At 35.5% G+C, this 14,156-nt stretch overlaps 6 protein-coding genes across 9 annotated transcripts; 4 read left to right on the plus strand and 2 right to left on the minus strand.

Annotated features, from left to right (window-relative positions):
• Positions 1–394: 394 nt before the first annotated feature.
• usp-46 (Ubiquitin carboxyl-terminal hydrolase 46) lies at positions 395–2,622 on the plus strand (the record flags this gene model as incomplete). 2 transcript variants are annotated; one of them, NM_066761.7, is made up of 6 exons in its annotated part: positions 395–502; positions 551–653; positions 712–834; positions 894–1,336; positions 1,582–1,761; positions 2,050–2,622. In NM_066761.7, 6 exons carry the CDS (start codon positions 410–412, stop codon positions 2,386–2,388), a joined length of 1,281 nt encoding a protein of 426 aa, NP_499162.2. The 2 variants fall into 2 exon arrangements, with proteins under 2 accessions (NP_499162.2, NP_499163.2); NM_066762.4 differs by having other exon boundaries at positions 410–502; positions 587–653; positions 2,050–2,388.
• Positions 2,554–4,126, minus strand: sqv-3 (Xylosylprotein 4-beta-galactosyltransferase). Its single transcript, NM_066763.7, has 6 exons — positions 3,959–4,126; positions 3,812–3,913; positions 3,677–3,764; positions 3,354–3,628; positions 3,157–3,307; positions 2,554–2,948 (listed from the first exon to the last, which is right to left on the minus strand). Exons 1-6 carry the CDS (start codon positions 4,078–4,080, stop codon positions 2,817–2,819), a joined length of 870 nt encoding a protein of 289 aa, NP_499164.1. The 5' UTR covers positions 4,081–4,126; the 3' UTR covers positions 2,554–2,816.
• An 899-nt stretch (positions 4,127–5,025) lies between these two features.
• On the plus strand, positions 5,026–5,535 carry vha-1 (V-type proton ATPase 16 kDa proteolipid subunit c 1; the record flags this gene model as incomplete). The annotated part of the gene is made up of 1 exon (NM_066764.7): positions 5,026–5,535. The coding sequence occupies one exon, from the start codon at positions 5,026–5,028 to the stop codon at positions 5,533–5,535; it is 510 nt and encodes a 169-aa protein (NP_499165.1).
• A 400-nt stretch (positions 5,536–5,935) lies between these two features.
• On the plus strand, positions 5,936–6,850 carry vha-2 (V-type proton ATPase 16 kDa proteolipid subunit c 3). The gene is made up of 3 exons (NM_066765.10): positions 5,936–6,132; positions 6,184–6,422; positions 6,469–6,850. The coding sequence occupies exons 1-3, from the start codon at positions 5,937–5,939 to the stop codon at positions 6,517–6,519; spliced, it is 486 nt and encodes a 161-aa protein (NP_499166.1). The 5' UTR covers position 5,936; the 3' UTR covers positions 6,520–6,850.
• A 246-nt stretch (positions 6,851–7,096) lies between these two features.
• On the plus strand, positions 7,097–9,817 carry R10E11.6 (EF-hand domain-containing protein; the record flags this gene model as incomplete). 2 transcript variants are annotated; one of them, NM_001047397.6, is made up of 5 exons in its annotated part: positions 7,097–7,181; positions 7,993–8,124; positions 8,387–8,660; positions 8,715–9,212; positions 9,451–9,817. In NM_001047397.6, 5 exons carry the CDS (start codon positions 7,100–7,102, stop codon positions 9,578–9,580), a joined length of 1,116 nt encoding a protein of 371 aa, NP_001040862.1. The 2 variants fall into 2 exon arrangements, with proteins under 2 accessions (NP_001040862.1, NP_001040863.1); NM_001047398.6 differs by lacking the exon at positions 9,451–9,817 and having other exon boundaries at positions 7,100–7,181; positions 8,715–9,222.
• On the minus strand, positions 9,727–13,429 carry R10E11.5 (Apolipoprotein A1/A4/E domain protein; the record flags this gene model as incomplete). Of its 2 annotated transcripts, NM_001268102.4 has the most annotated exons (10): positions 9,727–9,945; positions 9,993–10,112; positions 10,313–10,411; positions 10,548–10,688; positions 10,736–10,876; positions 11,598–11,782; positions 11,951–12,124; positions 12,542–12,703; positions 12,757–12,865; positions 13,315–13,429. In NM_001268102.4, the coding sequence occupies 10 exons, from the start codon at positions 13,411–13,413 to the stop codon at positions 9,841–9,843; spliced, it is 1,335 nt and encodes a 444-aa protein (NP_001255031.1). The 2 variants fall into 2 exon arrangements, with proteins under 2 accessions (NP_001255031.1, NP_001255032.1); NM_001268103.3 differs by lacking the exons at positions 10,736–10,876; positions 11,598–11,782; positions 11,951–12,124; ... (1 more) ...; positions 12,757–12,865; positions 13,315–13,429 and having other exon boundaries at positions 9,841–9,945; positions 10,548–10,655.
• Positions 13,430–14,156: the final 727 nt, after the last annotated feature.

Raw genomic sequence — 14,156 nt, forward strand, 5'->3', positions numbered from 1 at the left:
TTATTTAGAAGTTAAAAGCTATTTCAAGGTTTCAAATCAGTAAAATAACTAATGAACATTTTTAAAATCACAATTTTATTTTATTTTTGTACTTTCCATCTCTCTTGATTGGTCTTGTTCGGGTAGTTCTTCTTCTAATACTTATTTTAAATATTTTAAGGTTTTTAAGGCTGCAAAATTTAGCGAAACACACTGCAAACGTATGGGAATACTTGTAGAACAGCAAATCTGAGAGACGGAGAGACGGCGAAAGAAAAAAAGAGAGATGGCTGTGTTCTCTCTCATCGCTATTGCCCACACTCTCTGTCTCCCCTTCTTTGCCCCCTCTTTATCGTTCTATTTCACGTTGTTCCGCTAGTAACCGTTATTCTGAAAATCTGTTTTTTTCTTGTAGCTGTTGGCACACTCAATGGGAGCTACTGGATCATCACAACTGGAAAAGGAGATCAGTACCACTGAGTCAGTTAATAATGCCAATGAACACTATTACGGGCTAGTAAATGTCAGTGGAATTTATCGAGTTTATCGAGTTTAATTCTTTTTTATTCAGTTTGGAAATACATGTTACTGCAACTCAGTGATTCAGGCGTTGTTCTTCTGCCGGCCGTTTCGAGAAAAAGTTCTCAATTACAAGCAAACTTTGAAGAAATCGGGTTAGTATTTAAAAATTCTATTTAGAAAAATCATTAAAGTAAAATTTAATTTTGTCAGGCGCTTCAAAGGACAACTTGGTTACGTGTCTAGCTGATCTATTTCATAGTATTGCCAGTCAAAAACGAAGAGTAGGAACAATTGCTCCAAAACGATTTATTACTAAATTAAAGAAAGAAAATGGTGAGGTTTTTTTTAAAAATTATTTTTCCAATAATCAGACTATTAGTTTAATTTTATAGAGCTCTTCGACAACTACATGCAACAAGACGCTCACGAATTTTTCAATTATCTCATTAATACAATATCGGAGACACTAATTCAAGAGAAAATCGCAGAACGAGAGAAAGCGTCTCGCCACGGAACACTCAAAAAAGGAAATGTCACAGTTAATTTGGCACCTGCCACTGCGGGTCTTCCACGATCAGATGAAAAAGGAACGAGTGAACGAAATGGTGGAATTACGGTGGAAGGCAACGAGTTTTTGAATAAATCTGACACTACTACGTGGATTCATGAAATATTTCAAGGAATTTTGACAAATGAGACGAGGTGTTTGAGTTGTGAAACTGTGTCAAGTAAAGATGAAGATTTTCTGGATTTATCGATTGATGTGGAACAGAATACTTCAATTAGCCATTGTCTACGGGTATTTAGTGAAACGGAGACACTTTGTGGTGATCAGGTATTTAATTTGATCTTTTTGGAAGAAATTTTTAACAAAATGAGCCAATTTGGCATAGTCTCTCAATATTTTTCATTGAAATTCAGTGACAAAACATTGCAAAAATAATTGCTTTATCTCAAATTCGAAAACAAGAAAAACTATCAAAAATTGCGAAAATTTTTGATAATTTGATCGAACTTGTTTTATCATATATTTAAAAATCACAAATAGTTTCTCTTAAATTTAATTCTCTTTTATTTCAGAAATATTTCTGCGAAACGTGCTCGTCGAAACAGGAAGCTCAAAAGCGAATGCGAATCAAGAAACCTCCTCAACTGCTGGCTCTCCATCTGAAACGATTTAAATTCGTCGAACCTCTGAATCGACACACAAAGCTTTCTTATCGAGTTGTATTTCCACTGGAATTGCGGCTATTCAATGTGGTTCGTAAATATTTGACTGAAAAATACGGTTCCCGGTCTCGACTCGACAATTTTAAATGCAAAAAGGCGTCCGCCCCTTTAAAGAGTACTGTCATTTAAAATTTTGCGTATTTTTTACTGATTTCCGACAAATTTAAAGAAAGAAAAAACTAAGTAAAAATTATAAAAACTCCGCAGCAACGAAATTTCAAAACTACAGTATCCCCTGTTTAATTTCTGCATTCAACAAAAATTGCCGTGTCGAGACCACGTCTTTCCTCCGCAGCATAATAATGATCAAATTTTCAGAGCGATGATGCTGAATACGGTGATCGGATGTATGACCTGGTCGCAACAGTGGTTCATTGTGGAGCTACTCCAAATCGAGGTCATTATATCACTTTGGTGAAGAGCAATTCGTTTTGGCTGGTATTTGATGATGATATTGTTGAAAAACTGGAAGTTTCATCAATGGAAGAGTTCTCTGGAATGTCCACGGATGCAAATATTCAAATGCCACCTGGAAATCAATCAGCTCCTCAAAAGAATTCCGAATCTGCCTATATTCTGTTCTATCAGGCAAGAGACTACGCTGCTGATGATCCAAATCATAATCATAAAGGAAAAAATAGTACACACTCCGTCTAGTGAATAATTTATAAATTGTTTAATAATTTCATCCCGAGACTCTTCTGAAACGAGTAAAAGCTTACCTTCCGATTTTTCATCAATTGTCGCTGTTACAATTTGTTGACCATAGTACTATAGTTTCATACAATTTTCTATCACACTATCTCTCCACTTTGCTGTTATGTAAATTTTTCTTTTTTTTAAAACTTGTAATCATTTGTATATTTTATGGATAAATTATTCTAGAATTTGAAAGGCACTTGGAAAATTAAATTAAACCGATTAAATCTTTTTGAAAAATCACAAATGAGAACCCGAATGAGGGGGAGACCCGCGTACAAAAAAGTAAGAAAAGGCACTGAATAACTGGGGGGAAAGACTGGAAAAAATGAAAATTGCAAAACTGGAATGAGGATAACAATAAATAAATGATATAATATTATGGACTATGATTTGCAATAAGGTGTCCAATTCAGATCGCAGTGTAAGGCGACATTGATAATGGTAACTGAAGTTCCAGAAAAGTCGAGGAGTTGGCGACTATCGATGAGGTAGCGGACGTCGTGGAGACCGGATACCTGGAATTTTTCTAATAGGAAATTAAATATTTATTTATTCAGATGGGTCTTGCCACGAGACCGTAATTTTAAAGGCACACACTGTGTTTTGATTAGTGGGTCTCGCCGCGATCTCAGCTACAGTAAGTTAAAATTTTTCTCAAGGTTTTTTTTTTTGAATAATTCAGGAAAAATCAAGAGAAACATTTCTGAAATCGGGAAAACTTACATGATCTCTTTTCCGTTTAATCTCCCATTGATTCTTATCATTTTTCTTTGGAGTATAATCTCTTTTTCTTTTTGGTCCATGAATATGCCGAAAAGTGTTTGAACTATCTGTTGATAGACCAGAAACTCGAGTTAGATTGAGCTTGCTGTCGCTGAAAATATTATTAGTAGAATAAAGTTCTAGTCTCCGTGACTTACATAATTCTGAGATAAAACTCATCGTCTTCAAGTCCCCATCCCCAATACTTATTCGACATTCCATTTAGTTTTTTGTAATCTTTCAGTGTCAGCATCAATATTCCTCCGATAAACTTTTCATAGTGATATTTCGGATGATACTGGGGAGAGGTTATGTGCCGAATCACACCGATTCCCGGAAAATCGTACGGAACTTCTGGATTGACAGGCAACAGATCTACATCGTTCATCACCATGTAGTCACATCCAAGACGATCTGCTTCGTTCCAGCCAACCTTAAATTTGATGATTTTGTCATGAAAATGGCGAGATGTTTAGCTTACATTTATTAGAGAAGCTCTATTAAATCGAAGAGGATCCGTTTGATTGATGATTAAAATGTGATGAGAGACGTTTTGATTATGTAGAAATCTGAAATAGATTCTAGTTTTTGTAATTAATTTTTTAGAAGTAATCACTTTGACATATGGGGAGAAAATTCTCGAAGTTCTTCAAGCCGATCTCGATACGGAACGATAACGCACAGTTTATGATAGCTGGTTTGTAATGGCCGCGGATCTCTGAAAATCAAAATTCCACATTTTTCACTTAAAAATTTCACTCACACATAATCAGTCATAAGATCCCTCGTTATCTCTAAATCGAGAACCAAAAGAACTAAGAAATAACATGCAGCTAACGAGATTAAAATGGTTCCCGAAAGGATTAACCGCGTTTTGAGCTTCATTTCATCTGGTACAGCTTGTGCTAAAGAGAAGAGGCTTCTTCTGAAATATTGTGGTTGGTTGAATGTTATTTTCGATTGCTTCGTCGGAAAGTGAAAATGAAGGACATCTGGCGGGAGATTTGTAAACCATTTGTGTACGGGTCAGCTTTTTTAAACGAATTTTTTTCGACGTAGAATTCGATGAAATTCAAGTCTGTTTTTAATTTATTTTCTTCATTTGGAGATTGATTAGTCTGAATCACTTTTTCTTAAGAAAAACCACTAATTTAAAATTATAATTTTAACATTTAACTATTATTTCACTGATTAAAAAACGAGCTTTATGACGTTAACTGTACTATTGAACTTATTAATTCTCCAAAACCCTTTCAAAAACTTTCCGGCCTTAGATTTATGCAATTGTACGCAATAAAATGCATTTGAGGGAAACAGAAGAGATATCTACAAAAATAAAAAATAATAATGCAAGTTCGCTCCACTGCATTTCGCACGCTACGCAGCCGCATCGCAGGCTGTCATCTCGGTTTTTGGTCGCGGTCTACCGTAGATGCTCTTCGGTTTTCGACCAGTGACACACAGTCGTATTGCTGCGTTTCGGTCTCACCTTCATCGTTCATGATTTTTCATTTGTGCAAATCAACTTGATATCCTATTTAACTTGTTGCATGCTTTCCAGCACAACTCATTCCTTTCTCAATGCCTTTTAACGCGTGGCTCCTTGGAAAAAGTCGATATATCGGTTTTCTATTTAAAGACGTTTCCATTGAGTGGATTGATTTTAATTCTGTTCCTTGTAACTTCAAATCCATTTATAGTGTGTACGCCGTTCATAATATCCAAAATTGCATTTTTTGGTGATGTTTCATAATCTCTGATAGTTGACCGTTTTTATTAGTTCATTTTTCACTTATTATAGAAATTAATTTTCACTCAGATGTTTCAGGTATGTCGACCGACACTAAACAAATCATTGCTGATGCGCTCTTGAAGAACGAGCAGGCTATGTATGGCCCATTCTTCGGCAGTCTTGGAGTAACATCCGCCATGGCATTTGCTGCTGCTGGATCTGCATATGGAACAGCAAAAGCCGGCACCGGAATCGCTTCAATGGCTGTTGCACGACCCGATCTCGTTATGAAGGCCATTATTCCAGTCGTCATGGCTGGAATCGTCGCCATCTACGGACTTGTAGTTGCTGTCATTGTGTCGGGAAAAGTTGAGCCAGCTGGTGCTAACTATACAATCAATAATGCATTCTCACAATTCGCTGGAGGTTTGGTTTGCGGACTTTGCGGACTCGGAGCAGGATATGCTATTGGTATCGCTGGAGATGCGGGAGTGAGAGCCCTCTCACAACAACCGCGCATGTTCGTTGGAATGATCTTGATTCTTATTTTCGCCGAAGTCTTGGGTCTCTACGGTATGATCGTCGCCCTTATTCTTGGAGCTACATAATTTTTGCTTCAAATTGCAATTATTTATGCCACCTATTACCAATTCGCGAAAAATCAACTTTTAACGGTAAAGAAGAAATTGAAACGCCGATATCATCAGTGAAGGTTGGCATAAATCGTTGGTTGTCATTCTAGCTTCACTAATCTATCATTTCCTTTTACAATTCCTTCATCGCCGCTCTATTTTTCATATTTCAATTCTCTCTCAATTTCTTGTTTCATGTACATTTGATTAATGTTATAGAGCATCTTCGGTCCCTTTGCCCCCACATTCCAAATAAACCGATATTCGATTGACCCTGTTCATTGCTTATCTTTTTTGTGTATTGCGTTGTTCTCGCACTCGTTTACCTTTTATCGTGATTTGGCAACGAATCGCATTATTTATCTCTCTGTTACAGAATGTCGTACGATTTGGAAACCGCCGAAAGAGCTGCCTACGCTCCATTCTTCGGATACATGGGAGCCGCTTCTGCCCAGATCTTCACCGTTTTGGGAGCAGCTTATGGAACTGCCAAGTCCGCCGTCGGTATTTGCTCAATGGGTGTGATGAGACCTGAGCTCATCATGAAATCGGTCATTCCAGTTATTATGGCTGGTGAGTTCAGCATTTTCCTCATGACATTACTCATATTTAATTCTGTTTCAGGTATCATCGGTATCTACGGATTGGTCGTGGCTATGGTTCTCAAGGGAAAGGTCACATCTGCTTCAGCTGGTTATGACCTCAACAAGGGATTCGCTCACTTGGCAGCTGGACTTACCTGCGGACTTTGCGGACTTGGAGCTGGATACGCTATCGGAATTGTCGGAGACGCCGGAGTCCGTGGAACTGCCCAACAGCCAAGACTCTTCGTCGGAATGATCCTTATCCTCATTTTCTCTGAGGTGAGTCGTCAATTTCAAATATTTTTTAATTATTCTGAATTTTCAGGTCTTGGGACTCTACGGTATGATTGTCGCTCTTATCCTTGGAACATCCTAAATCGTCTTCTTATCTTCCAATCGCTCACATAATTCATTCCCAAATTTTCCAAGTCTTAACGGATTTCCGTGTATCAATGAATGTATTTTCCCACCTTTTCTATCAAATTAGCCCTTCCAGTCAATTCCCCCGCCACCTCCCTTTCCAATCATCAGCACTTGACCGATACAGTCAACGCATCTCAGTTGACTCCAATATTTTTCCCCGTCTGATGTTCTTCTTGTGTTAGTGACCTTCTCAATCATTTCTCCCCAAAATTTTTTCTCTATCAATGTGTACTAACATTGCCAATTCTACGACGACTTGTCTCCGTTTTAGTGTATGAATTATATACATATATATAATTTTTAATTTAAAATTGCATCCTATTCGGCTAATAGAGCTCACTTATATCAACAAAAAAAGGTTGTGTGCTATCTTGTGCTTTCCATGAGCTCCAATCCTCGGAAATAGAGAATAAATCATTCGCCGTTGGTATTTTCAAATGTGAGGAGAGCAATTGAAGGTATAATTCCATGATGGGTATTTTATAAATGAACAATTTAAATAAAAAGTTAAAATAACTGAAGATTCACAGGAAATGGAGGGAAAGCTCTCAATGGACAGTCAAATTTTGGAGGAAGTAATAAGAAGTGGTAATATCCCATGCCACGGGAGAACAGGTATGTTTTATTGATTTATGAAGATAAAACTATAAATAAATGAAAAATAATTGCTACGTGGCAATACAAAACAAAAGTTTTATAATTATTGAATCATTAAAAAAGGAATACGTGGAAATTCCCATTATTCCTGTTTCATTTCATTGCTTAACTTTGAAATTAATTGTTTTAATCGAAAATGTTCTGGAATTGGGGACGATCAAGTCCAAAAGAAGAGGGTGAGATGAGATTTTTCTAATAAATTCTGTGAAACAACTTATAAATATTTAACCTATGAATTTTCATCGAACTCTTCATTTCTACTCCTTGCGGCACCCGGTCTCGACACGATAAATTTGTGTTAAATGCGAGTAGGTGTGCGCCTTTAAAGAGTACTGTAATTTCAAACTTGTTTTTGCCCAATTTTCATCGATTTTTCATAATAAAAAATATTTATTCATTTATTTTTTAAAATCAAACATAACAATAAACAACATTTTAAAACCCGATGAAAATTGTGCAAAAACAAAAGTTTGAAATTACAGTACTCTTTAAAGGCGCACACCTCGTCGCATTAAACTAAATTTTGTCGTGTCGGGGCCGGGTACCGTAATTTTGGCTTCAAAAAGCATAAAATTTTGCTAATACACTCCCTAGAAAATCTTCAGAAGACCAAAAGTAATCTATATTTAATCTTTTTTAAAAATTCTGCGTCGAACAAAACATTCTTTTCAAATGTTTTCTCGTGTTCGTGAAACAAGGAAAAGTGTCATAAAAACATTAAAAAAACGGAGAAACTGCGAAAAAGGATTATATATTTTTTCTTTTACAGGAATGCTGTGTGCTGGTGGAGGGCTTTTACCACCTGCACTGCTCGACGAGTCGCGGGTTCCCAAATTTTATTTGGATGCTCTTGTCGCAAGTGGTGGTACTTCATCTACTGCTCTTCCGAATACAGGGCTCGGTAAGTCAAATTAACTGAGCTTCTGTGTTAAACTTTGTATTTCATCTTTCACTTCAACGAGTTTAAATTAATTTTTTAATATTGTGAAGTATGCGGCGCAGAATAAAAGCGCACAAACCAAACATTTGAAATTAATTCGGCGCTCGTGCCGAGACCAATCTGCATAAATTCGCTCTCCTTTAAACTCGTTGAAGCGGAAAATGAAAAATAAATTTGCCAATAGACAATCATTTTATTTAAAAAAAAACGTTTATTTTTGCAGTGTACAATTTAATGGGTACATCCGGACTCCCAAAAGACGTTCTCTCACATATCTGGTCCGCCGTAAACCGTGCAAAACCTGGCCAATTAACTCGACCGGAATTCTTCTCACTTCTGGCTCTTATCGCTCTCGCACAAAAAGGAGAATCTCTAGCAGCTCTTTGTGCAATGGATTCACTTCCAATTCCATATCTGAATCCAGTTCAAGCATTTCCAACTGCTTCAAATCCAGCGCCTACTACGAACACTTCTTCATCATTTGTTCCATTTGGAAAGTAAGTTTTATTGGTTAAAGAATTAAATTATCATGATGGGAAAAAGTATTTCAGAATCAAACCATCAGCGTTTATTCCAACATCGCTTCTTCCACGTCGAAGTATGAGAAAGAAGAAAGAATCTGATTCAAAAGAAGTTTCAGCTCATAACTCTCCAGCCAAGGGAGCTGCTCATGATTTAGCAGGACTTGATTTTGGAAGTGATATATCGAGTATGAAAGAAGAAATTAAAGATATTAATGAGACACCCACTCAATCATGTTGGAGAGAAACTGTTCATGCAATCTATATAGTCGTAGAAGAAGCTAATCAATTATTTAAAGATTCTAAAAAAGAAGTGATTCAAGAGATTTCGGAGACAGAGAAGGGTTCCGCGTATTTCAAAAGTTTATCAAAAGCATTTGATACATTGGAAAGAGTTTGTAAATCAGCTGGAGTTCAATTATCAGTACAATCTACCAAGGAAGCAGAATACTGTAGAAACTTGCGACGAAAATGGGAAACTTTTATGGATACCACACCGGAGCAAAATGTAGAAATGACTGATGATAGGTATATCTAGATTTTTAGAAAACTTTGAAAATAAGCTCATTAAAATCGATGTAATAGCGTGCTCCACAGCCAAATGAAAAAAGCCTCCGCCCCGAAACGTTTGGTCTCACTGGGTATTAACAGTTTTGCCATATACCTAGCGATATCCAAAGTTTTTGTGCAGAACCTTTCAAAAAATTAATTTTTTCCCCGTTCCGATAATAATTAATCAACAAATCTTACATTCAAAATTTTCCAGAAAATGCGCAATTTGCTGTCAACCTGTTCAAAATCCGATCGACTACGGTGGGCAATGTTTCGATGTGACATGTGCAAACCTGTGGGTGAATGGAGTCAGTTCAACGCTTCCGAGTCTTCATCTAAAATAGCTTCACCCTCTTTTAAATCTATTCCATGTAAATATAATGTCTTTCAATTTTCCCATTAGTGGTTGTGAACCTTTTCTTCTAGTCCTTCCCTTTTTTCATCGAGCTTCATCTTTTTTTTGGTTGTGAATACTATAATTTCAGGTTTATTATCGTCCTAGCAATTGTTTATTATCATAATTTTCATTATCATAATCATTTTTCAATTTTTTTTCATCTCTAATAAAATTACGGTTCAAAAAAGATATGAGTTGTTTTTGTCATCAAAAGTGACGGAGTCCATTCTTAACGTCTTCTAATGTACTATCGGCTGTGGATCCAATTTTCGAGAATTTAGCATCAAGCTTTTGCTCGGCTGAATCAAATGTCTGTAATTTTGGATTTTTGGATAGTTGAATTAATTCTAAGAATCTACCTTTTTAGCTTCTGAAGCAAGATCTCCAATCAACTTTTCTCCTGATTTTACAGCATCGTTCACAGATTTTTCGGTTTTCAAAGAAGCTTCTTCCAAGTTTGATTTAATAGCCTGAGATGTCTGAAATTCGGAGAATTTTCTTTGCTAATATTGCACAGCCGCCAAATTATACTCGAAAATACGGTAAGCGGTCTCGACACGAAAAATGTGCCAAAGAAAAAAGATGCTCGGGTACTGTAATTTCAACATTAACAAAACTTTGTCGTGTCAAGACCGGGTTCCGTATATTAGCAATCAAGCTTGTGATTTCCTGAACCCACATTATCAATTTTACTTCCAATTTTGTCAGTCGTCTCCTCTAAACTTTTGGCAGACTTCTCAAGTTCCTTTGTGATGTCGTCAACTTTTTCAGCAATATTCTGAAATATCGTATTGTTGAAAGTTTATTTTTTAATTTCTTAAAAGAGCACGGAGATCGCGGCGAGAACCATCTGTGCGCCTTTAATACGCAGAAAATTATTACATTTCCAATTCTAATCTAGATTAATTCCTTACTTTTTCAACATCTTTCTTTACTTCATTTACATTTGATTTTATATTTTTCACTGTTTGATCTATTGTCTGTACCACTTCTTCTTCTGCTTTTTGGAGAGCTCCACTCATCTTTGCCACGTCAGCAGCTACAGTGGTTTTGGACTGCAAAAAATAAGAAGTTTCTTATCAATTTGTCAATTTTACTGAACCTTATCAATAGTATCATCTGCCACCTTCTGCACTTTTGCCAACAAATCTCCAACAACGTTTGCATTCTTCTGATTGTCTAAACTCTCCACTGCAGGGACACTTTCCGGAGTTATTTCGTTCATTAGTTGACTCACTTCTATCTGAAATTGAATGACAGAATTAAAAATTACAGTGGGGACTGGAAAAAGATGTTATAGAATTATGACGATTGATATATTTTTTGACGATTGATATATTGATATTGACGATTGATATATTGATATATCTGGTATAAATATTTAAAAATTAAAAACCTTCTTAACTGCGCTAAAATGGCAAAAGATCGTAGTAAAATGTTTCTAAACATTTTTCAGTAATATTCAGAAATTAATCAACTAGCAATTATTCAGTTTTCAGCAAACTTTTTACCTACCATATTCCAAAAAAAACCAAAAAACCTGTATCGTTAATTCAAGTGCATTTATTGCAATTTACCAGAAATTGGAAAATTACCAAACATTTGAAAAATTTTCAAGAATTTGGAAATTTACCAAAATCTGGCAGTTTAACAAAAAATTTGCAATTTACAAAAAATGTGAAAAACTCTTCAAAAATTTAGAAATTGACCAAAAAATTTGGAATTCACTATTCTCAAAAAAAAAACCAAAATCACAAAATCTGATCAAAGAGAATGTCCTCAGGAACATATATACGAAAAAGTAGTTCAAACAGTAAATGTTATTCCTTCTGAAAACGAATTGTATTCTTGTACTTATAACAATTTTACAACTTTTCAAAAAATCTCAGAAGCGTACCAATCGAATTACCAGAATTGTTATGAACTGGTATATCGGAATATCGAAAATCGAAAAAAAGACTTACCTGATCATTCATCTTATTCGCAGATAAATTCTTCACAGCAACCGGTGCTTCTTCCTGTGTTTCCGATTGTATTCTAACTGCTTTTTGAGAATTCCCAGCAATTTCTGGTGCATGCGCAAATTTGACATGTTCTTGTTGTGTCTCTGCAGCTTTTGGGGTTGGAATTTCTATGGTGGTTTTGGAATCTGGAAAAATTAAAAATTGTGGCATGAGAAAAACTAAAGAAATGGATCCGTTTAAAGGATTTTTGTGTAAATAAAAGTTCAATTGATTTCTTTTAATCAAATAGTTGTCATTGTCATGTTTATTGGGTCCATTTTCATTAAATTTAACATCCAATTTTCTTCCCATACCATTTTTCCCGAGGCTTTTCTTCTTCTCCAATTCAATTTTATGCTTTTTCATTTCATTCATAAATTCTTCTCGATCTTGTACAATATCTGGCTCTGACGCAATGTCATCATCTTTCGAAGTTATAACATGCCGGTTTTCTTCCTTTTTGGCAGGTTTGGTAATTGGTACAGGAGCTGCAAAATGACTACGTAAGACTGAAATTATAAGAGTGGGGAATAATTAAACTGTGATTATTTTATTTGTATATGAATTGGAGTTAAATTCAATAAGCCTAAATTTTGAAAATGGAGCATTTCATCAGTTTCAGTAAGTTGCAATTTTTGATAAATTTGGGGTCATTTGAGAAATACAGAACAATTTCGCATGTTTGAACCTTTAAAAAATTTTTTGGAAATTTGCCAAAATATTGATAAGTTTCCAAATTCTTTATGAAAAATTTAGAGCATTATTGCATTTCACCCATGTTTTGTAAAGCTGATTCAAAAATACAAAACAAGTTCAATTCTTTCTGTGTTATTGGAAGCTGTAAAAACCTCTATCATTTTGCTCTGTAAAATTCCAACAAAGTTGGAAAAACTTGTGGTACTCACGAGCATTAAACCTTATTGGAGCTGCTTTGAAATCACTATGAGTTGTATTTTTCTTAGGAATCTTGGCGTCATAGACTCGCTGCTTATGTGGTATTTTATCAAGATGAGCAAGTGTTCGAGGAGTTGAAGATCCGAATACAAATTGATTACGAGAGTCACATGCTGAAATATGAAACAAACAATTTTGAGTTCAAATGTGTTTTGTTTCAAAAGACCTTCTCTAGAAAGACTTCTTGCTTTAACAATATAATCATGTAGACTTGGTGCATCACTCGGAGATTTGTCAACTGACTTTGCATCATAGTTTCGTAGATTTTGTGGAACCTGAAATGTTGGGTTCGTAAATGTGAAGTGTTGTAAATGTTCTAAAATCTGGTTTACCACAAAAAAGGGGAAAAAAAACTTCGATGTTTGAATTCTTTCCAAAATGAGAAGTCGCACCCATTTTCGAACCAATCAGCGTCTTCGACCATTGCACAATTCTCTCTGATTGGTTGGGAGCGGTGGGCGGAGCGAATCACTGATTGGTAGGACAATTTTGATTTTGGAGGCAATTTAAACATATTGATTAACGAAATTTGTGAAATTGTTTTAAAAGTTGAATTTAAAAGTATTATTTTTTTTAGGTACTTCAGAGCAAAGTCTCTGTTCCCATTTCCAGACACCAACTCTATAAATGTATTCTTCTCATAGACCCCTCACATTCTATCAGAAATCTAATCAAATGTGCTTTTCATCTTTATTTTATATGTCCCATGAGACCCATCTTATACCTTGCTCATGTGCGACAAATCGCGTGGAGTACTACTTCCAAATGCGAAAACTCGTTGACCACGGCTTCGAAGTTTGTCTCGTCCAGCAGATGAGGCCATTTTAAATGTATGGAGTCTGAAATGAGAATAATTGAAATTGAGAGGAAGCTATGCAATTATCAGATGGTAAATTGAAAATAATTGAAAAATTGTGCTCTTTAAAATCGGATTTTCTTTTCGGACCTTAATTTGCAAAAGTATACAAAAAAGTCCAAAATTTAGAAATGTGTCAAAACTGCCCTACCAATCAGCGAATTGCTTCACCCAGATCTAAACCAATCAACGGAAGTGTGCGTCGTTGATTGGTTCATAGATGGGTGGAGATAATCACTAATTGGTCTGGAAGTTCTCATTCTAGAAGTACTTCAAATCTTCTTCTATAGTCCTGAACATAATTTTGAACTTTTAAAAGAAAAGTCCCCTTGTAATTGAACAAAAAATTTCTAACATTTTTTTCAATAGAAAAAACCAAATTCTAGAACATTACTAGTATTTTTTTTGTAGTTGTTGCATTTTTGCAATTTGTTTTCGAGGATTGAAACTATGATTTGTTTTGCAAAGAAGGACGTTTTTTATTCAAAAATTCAACAAATACCAAAGTGCATTGAGAGCAAAAAAAGAGAATAAAAGAGGAAAGAAAAGCTGTCAAAAAATTGGATGAAAAATGATCGGTGAGCGAGGGATTCGAGTGGAAGAAAATTGGGGTGAAGTGGATGGAATAAAGGGTCGACAGGAAGAAAACAGAAAAGAATGTTAGGAGAAAGGAACATGCACAAAAAAGTATGAAAAAGAAGAAGAAGCAC

This window comes from Caenorhabditis elegans, chromosome III (genome assembly GCF_000002985.6).
Source record: "Caenorhabditis elegans chromosome III".
Classification (NCBI taxonomy): domain Eukaryota; kingdom Metazoa; phylum Nematoda; class Chromadorea; order Rhabditida; family Rhabditidae; genus Caenorhabditis; species Caenorhabditis elegans.